Source organism: Pinus tabuliformis, chromosome 7 (assembly GCF_031772625.1).
Source record: "Pinus tabuliformis cultivar Carrire ecotype Pingquan chromosome 7, CPIR1, whole genome shotgun sequence".
NCBI classification, from domain to species: domain Eukaryota; kingdom Viridiplantae; phylum Streptophyta; class Pinopsida; order Pinales; family Pinaceae; genus Pinus; species Pinus tabuliformis.
Window position 1 is genome coordinate 1,455,822,705 of NC_142293.1, and position 7,414 is coordinate 1,455,830,118.

Genomic DNA, 7,414 nt, shown 5'->3' on the forward strand with positions numbered 1-7,414 from the left:
AATATTTCCTTCTCATAAATAGCTTTGCTTAAAAACTTTCCCTTGATTGGATGACTTTCAAAAGCAATGGGTCTTTCATCTTGCATTAGAACAGCACCAATTCCATTTCCTGAAGCATCACATTCCACAATAAAGGTTTTTGTGAAGTCCGTTGTAGCTAAGACCAGTGCTTGGCACATTGCCTCTTTAAGATGTTCAAAGGCCTTTGTTGCTTCCGGAGTCCATGAAAATGCATCTTTCTTCAATAATGTTGTTAGAGGTGCTGCTATTCTCCCATAATTCTTAACAAACTTGCGATAATACCCTGTCAACCCGAGAAATCCTCGCAGATGCTTTATGGATGTGGGGATTTTCCATTCCTTAATGGCTTTAATTTTGCTAGGGTCTACCTTAACTCCTTCATGAGATACAATATGACCCAGATATTCCACCTCCTGGACTCCAAAGAAACATTTGGATCTTTTTGCATATAATTGTTTCTCCTCCAATAGTTGTAGCACCCTGTCAACATGTTCAACATGATCCTTCCAAGACTTGCTGTAGATTAGTATATCATCAAAAAATACTAACACAAATTTTCTAAGGAATGGTTTGAAAATTGAATTCATCAAACCTTGAAATGTTGAAGGTGCATTGGTAAGGCCAAAAGGCATGACCAAAAATTCATAATGACCCTCATGAGTTCTAAATGTTGTTTTCGGAATGTCTTCAATCCTCATTCTAATTTGATGATATCCTGAACGAAGATCCAACTTGGTGAAGTAAATTGATCCATGCAATTCATCCAGTAATTCATCAATGACAGGAATGGGGAACTTATCTTTAATAGTGAGCTTGTTGAGCTCCCTATAATCCGGACACATGCGCCATGATCCATCCTTCTTGTGCACCAATACTACTAGAGCAGAGAAAGAACTTTGACTCGGTTGAATTATACCAGCCTCTAGCATTTCTGCAACCATACGTTCAATTTCACTCTTTTGGACATAGGGATATCTGTACGGCCTGATGTTTGGAGGAACACTTCCTGGAATCAGATGAATAGCATGATCATGATCACGCATAGGTGGGAGACCTTTGGGAGTCTCAAATACCTTGGAATGATTGTCCAGGACTTTTTGGAGATCTGGAGAAATAGATGATTCCGATGTGGAAACATCTAGCGAACATACTTGTGCAATTACACCTCTTTGCTCCTTTTTTAGAAGCTTTGTCATACCATTAGAGCTGATTATCTTTCCTGGTTTCCCTGCAATACCCCTTAATTCAAATTCCTTTCCTTCCGTAGAAAATTTTATGAAAAGTTCTTGAAAATTAAAAGCTATTGTACCCAAGGATTGTAGCCATTGGACTCCTAGTACAACATCAGCACCTGCCATTGGAATGGAAAGCATTGGGCTAGTCAATACATATTCTCCCATGGATAGCTTGATATTATGGCACTTTCCCGAGCACTTTATTGTTCCTCCATTTGCAATCATCACTTGACACTCTGGTGCTAGATATAGGAAGCAATTCAATTCTTTTGCTACCTTACAATGAATAAAATTGTGGGTGCTTCCTGAATCAATCAACACTATTATCTTTTTCTTCTTGATTTGTCCTTCTATCTTGATGGTTTGAGGAGAGGTAATTCCCGCCAATGCATTACAAGATATGGTCGGATTTATTTGTTCTTCATCTAGGCTTTGTTCCTCGAGTATATCCTCTTCTTTTGACCTTTCTTGCTCCTTTTCTTCTTCCTCTTCACAATCTATGTAGAATAATTTCTTCTCAGCACACTTATGACCTTTAGTGTATTTGTTATCACAACTGTAACAAAGCCCTTTTGCTCTTTTTTCTTCCAATTGTTGTGGTGTCAACCTTATAGGTTGTGGAAGACTAGGGGCAACAACACTTCCGTCTTTATAGTTGTGAGTGGTATGCTTCCTGGTTGCCATAATTTTGCTTTCCATTTTTCTTGCTAACCTGAATGCCTTCTCTAATGAATCAGGTTCCCAAAGGCGAACATCATGTTGGATATTATCCTTTAAAGACCCTATGAACACATCAATCCTATGCTCCTCTGGAATATCTTTTACCCTTATGTTCAATTTTTGGAACTCCTCAATGTGCTCCATTATTGAACCCTTTTGTTTGAGACTTATCAATTGGCTAAAAAAAGTGTTGCTTTTTGTATCCTCATAATGTGCTATCAATTCTTCCGTAAAATTTGCCCAAGTGATAAATTGTTTACGAGAGCAAAGCCATTGATACCATACAAACTGATTTGGTTCCAAATATAAAGTTGCCATATGTACCTTTTGTGTGTTCTGCACATTATTAAGATCGAAGAATTGCTCCATCTGTAATATCCATGTTGCCGGATCCTTGCCATCAAACTTCCTCATATCGATTTTTGGAATATGGTGGGTCTTCGATCCAACATTAGAGTCTATGGAATCATGATTAACATTTCTTTTGTTCTCATCATGAGTTTCCTTTACTACCCTTTCACCATTAGTGAATCTTTCTTGTAGCAACATCTTCAATTCTTCCATGTCTGTCTTCCAATCTATCTTCAAATCGTCCATCTTAGCTTCTACGCCTTTCTTTAAACCATCCATCTTAGCTTCTACATCTTTCTTTAAACCATCCATATTAGATTCGGTTCCTTTTTGTGCAAGTGACACTTGTTGCACTTGGTCTCATAATTTTGCTATATCATGTTGCATTTCTTCCTCTTCTTCATAAGTCATGCTAGAGCTTTCAAGTTGCTTACTAGGTGTTTGCATTTTCTTTCCTCGGGGCATCAATTACTGATAATAATGCTTTACTATGCCCTTTGAATTCCTTCAAACCAAGCTTACGCAAAAATTTAAAAAAAAACTACACACATTTTTTTACTTTGTAGAAGCCTGATATTGAATCTGATGTATATCTGTAATTTCGAATCATCCAGTTCTGAAATTGTGATTTGTAGTATCCTTCTGTGTCCTCTTTCCAATGCCACTAGTCTGATCCAAATTGGATTCTCTAAGAAAGAGTTATGCACAATCTCCCGCAGTGACCTGATTGTAGACTAGTTCAGTAGAGCGAACTTGTATGAAGTGCCACATGTCATTGTTTTGACCTTTGACTCTGAAAAATATACACAAGAAAACTACAGTCCGTCCTCTTTCTGTACCTTCTTGCGAAATTTCAATCTGATGCTCAGAAAGAAAGTTATGACGATTTTCCCCAGGTCACCTGTTTGGAATGTAATTCAGGAGTCTGCAAAAGACCAACTTCCTCAGATCATATCTCCGCAAATATAGCGCGAAAAGCTCTGAAATTTGGACCCGAGGTTCAGCGCGATTTCTTCTCAAATGGGTTTTTTTTGCAACTTTTGAAACATCGCAGAAAAAAGTTATAGCGAAAATTCCATGATGACCTGTTTGGAGCAGTGAAACCCTAGAATCCAAAGCTCTGATACCAAATGTTATGAAACCAACTCAAGAAAAGATAGAAAAGATAGATCAACGCCATAGAATTCAGCCTCTTCGAGGGGGAAACCTCCTTTACATTACATAGATGAACAATTCTTGGATGATTCAAATGACAAAACCTCCTTTCTATATATAGGAGTCTAAGGAGTCACAATATAATCCAGCCGACCTAACAATAATAATATAAAGCCACAAAAATAACAATAGAGGGATTCTATGGAGCATAGTAAGAACAATATGGGGGCAATAGGGGCACAACAATATTAATAAGGGGTATAACTACAATAGTAATGGGGTAATCACTAGTATTATGGGGACCCAACATTCTTGATCGAAGATATTCTATTGTGAGCTCTATTGGCCATGGTGGATTTGAGAAAAAAATTGGTATTACGCTCTCCCTCTTTGAGCCATTGAACTCTGGACTTTTGTCTCCAAAATATTTCCTCTTGTTTACATAGATTATCCCACTCTTACTGATGTTTATCCACTTGATCATTGATGGCTTTATCAAAGCCTTTCGTGATCAGAGCTTGGTTGAGAACTTGCATTTTGTTTTCTACAGATTTTTCCTCCACAAAAATATTGCCAAAATCCTTCTTGTTCCAATATTTAAGTCGAAGTTTGATGTGCTTCAGTCTTTTGTGAAGTAGGAACATTCTTGTCCCCTGTATCTGCAAATATTCTGACCACCATTTCTCAATATTGCTGAAGAAGTCTGGGTGGGACAACCATATATTCTCAAATCTGAAAGGTTTATTCCTGGGAATTCCAATGCCCTTAATTTCCAATTGAACCGGCCAGTGATCTGAGCCTCCAAAGGGGAGAACTCTCACTGTTACTTCCTTATCTGCTATCATAAGATCTTCTGAGATTAGAAATATGTCTAACTTTGAGGCCACATGGGATTCTCCACCTCTTTTATTATTCCAAGTGTAGAGGCCAGTGTTCCTGTTTGTATCAACTAGATTCATATTGTCTGAAAAGGTTTGAAATGATAAAGAGTCTTTACTTAGAGCTCTGGTTCCCCCTTTTTTCTCTGAAAGAGATTTGATCATGTCGAAGTCACCTCCCATGATCCAGGGTATCTCTGAATGTCTGTCCCTGAGATCTACAAGAGAGTCTAGAAACTTGAGTTTGTCATCTGTTCTCTGAGGACCATAAACATTTGTGACTAGAAAGGTATCCCTATCTCCTACTGGTTGAATCATTACTGATAAATAATTCCTGGAGGCCTCAGCATCTAAAATGTCAATTTTTGGGGGATTCAAAAGAGTGAGTATGCCCCCGCTGTGTTCTCTCCTTTGACCTCAAGAAACTCAAATCTACTAAGCCACTTGCTATGAATTTGTCTTACTTTTTGAATGGAACATTTGGTTTCCTGGATGAAGATAATATCCAACATATCTTGTTTCATTCTATTGTTGAGCATTCTCTGCTTTCTCTTACTCCCTATAGATCTAATATTCCATGATGTAAACTTCATAGTTAAAGGTTTGTGAAGGAGTAGTTGGCTAGATCTTTCATCTTAACTGAATCTATCATTAGCTTTCCACACTCCATCAAAAGTTCATTCTGCTTTTTCCGGCCTCTTTTCTTGCCTGGGTTTCTAGTCTCTAATCTCGGAGTCGTTTTTATTGTTTTCATGCCTCCGTTATCCTGCCTGTCTATGAATTTTCCTTTTTCCAACACATTAGCCTGCATTTTCCATAAAAACAACTGTTGTATTCTATTGAGCTCTTCTTGAGGTAACGAATCTACTCCTCCCTTGGTTCCCTGAATCAAGAACCCTTCCAGATCTAGGTTTTCTTTCTGAAGAATTTCCTGTAGTTCATGGTCCTCTAGGTCCATCTCATTCTGGGTCATTTCCTAATCCATCTCCAGTTCAGCATCGCTCATTATAGCTTCTTTCTGGTGATCAATGTTCTGTGTTTGTTTTCGTTGTTCCTCTTTCTCATTATTCACTGGTCTTCCTTCCCTTGCTTGATCTTCTTTTGAGATCTCTTCATCCTCCTCAAGTACTTGGAATTTGTTTTGACTGATCTTTTTTCCTTCATCTTGATGTTGTTTTTGTCTTGTTTTTCCACCTTTTCCTCGATTCACCACTTTCTGAAAGCTGTCTGATTCCTTCATTGTGTTAGTTTTGCTCTTGTTTACTACTTTACTTAGCAGACAATCTCTGAAAAGGTGTCCATGTTCATGACATCTGCGACATCTGAACGGAATGTGCTCATAGTCTATTGTTTGCACCCATTCTTCATCAAATACTTCCAAGATCACCTCATCCGGTAGAGCTCTTGATAGATCCATTTCCACACATATTCTAGCAAAGGAAGTATATTTTCCCCTTCTTGTGGCTTCAGAAGCTTTAACAAAACGACCTAATTTGTTGCCTATGGCGGCCAACGATTCATTTTGCCAATAATCAAGAGGTAGAGAATAGAGCCTTACCCAGACCGGTACTAAAGTAAACATTTCGCGCTTCGAAACAAAATTCATCATCCATGGCTGCATGTAGAGTCCAGCTGCAGCATAGAAGTAAGGCCCTCCTTCAAATATTTTGTCCTTGTCTTCAATATTAGTGAACACCACAGTAAAGAAACCCTTTGACCCAAGATGTAGGTCAATGCTACGTTTAGGTTTCCAGTGGTATTTGATCCACGACTGTAAAGCTTTTTCAATGGGCCATGATCCCATGAATTTAGAGATGATAACATATGTCCGCATGTGATCCCTGTGCGCCTGCAAAGCTAGATCATTTAAAATAACTTTGGGTGTGATTTCTACTTTGGGTTTGCAGGGTCCCTTTTTTTTTGTCTTTAGTTCCCAGATTCTTGTCTTCTACCTCCTTGTCTTTTGTGCCATTATTTTCCTTGTTTATGGCCTCTCCTGTCTCCTCTTTTTCTGTCTTCTCTTCCATGTTTCTTCTCCCTTCCTCCACCATACCTCTAGCCTTTTCTAGAGGTTTCTTGCCTCTACTGGCTACGGCCTCCTTGTAGGAGGGAGTGAAGCTCCCTCCTCTGCAGCCCTCCATAAGTATCTTCGACTGCAACTAGCTACAACCCTCGTTATTCGCTCCCCCAGACGCCAACCCCTAAAATGTCCACCACCTGGGGTGTTACACTTAAAACACAAGCAAGGAGTAAAAAATATTGAGTTCACCACTCCTACCGGGGTGACTTCTAGTGAAATTTCTCTGTTGTCAATAGAGAGTGGCCTATTAACACAATAAGTAAAGAGCTTGAGTTCTTATTACTATCTTGAATGGAATTGTTTTTAAATGAAGGATGCTTCAACGTATTGTTGTTTTAGTAAAATAGGCAAATACGGATGGTATTGTGTGGGTCTTTTTAATTTTTTTTAATCTTTTCTCCAATAGATGTTAACTAATATGGTTAGTTGGATAGGTTAAAAATAAGGACCCCCCATTGGGAATTTCTCACTCAATCAAAAGTCATGAGAGATCAATCCCTCTTAAGACTACTTGACTAGATTTAACTATTGTTCCCTCACATTTATGCACTTGACGAAAGATCTTATTGGTTGTGCCTTCTTTGACCTTTGTCATTTCACTACAAGGCTTCTTTGACCTCAAAATATTAGTTGATGGTCTTGATCTCGTTCCTCCCATTCTTTGTATAAAGCATTTGAATGTTAATTGGATTGTTGAGAAGCAAATATACTATGTTGGTTGAGTTTGGGGTCAATGTCATTCATCCACTCAATTAGGTGGATGGGTTCATTTATAAGTTGTTGAAGTGATGGCACGAAAATCAACGAAGCATAGAAAGAATGATCAATTCCAATGTTTTATCCCTTGTCATCTCTTAGCTTGAGTGACATTGTCAATAGAAAATTGCCTCTAACTTATCATATAGAGAAGAAATTTAACCTTTCTACCCACGAAGAAGATATTATTTTTTATTTCCCCTTTTTGAGCTTTATTC

At 38.3% G+C, this 7,414-nt stretch overlaps 1 protein-coding gene across 1 annotated transcript; it reads right to left on the bottom strand.

Annotated features, from left to right (window-relative positions):
- Window positions 1–3,940: 3,940 nt before the first annotated feature.
- Window positions 3,941–4,441, bottom strand: LOC149253228 (uncharacterized). Its single transcript, XM_089454405.1, has one exon. The coding sequence runs from the start codon at window positions 4,439–4,441 to the stop codon at window positions 3,941–3,943; it is 501 nt and encodes a 166-aa protein (XP_089310531.1).
- Window positions 4,442–7,414: the final 2,973 nt, after the last annotated feature.

What these genes read in the sequence shown, in the direction of transcription:
- LOC149253228 (XM_089454405.1), bottom strand. Translation starts at nt 4,441, where the DNA reads ATGAATCTAGTTGATACAAACAGGAACACTGGCCTCTACACTTGGAAT.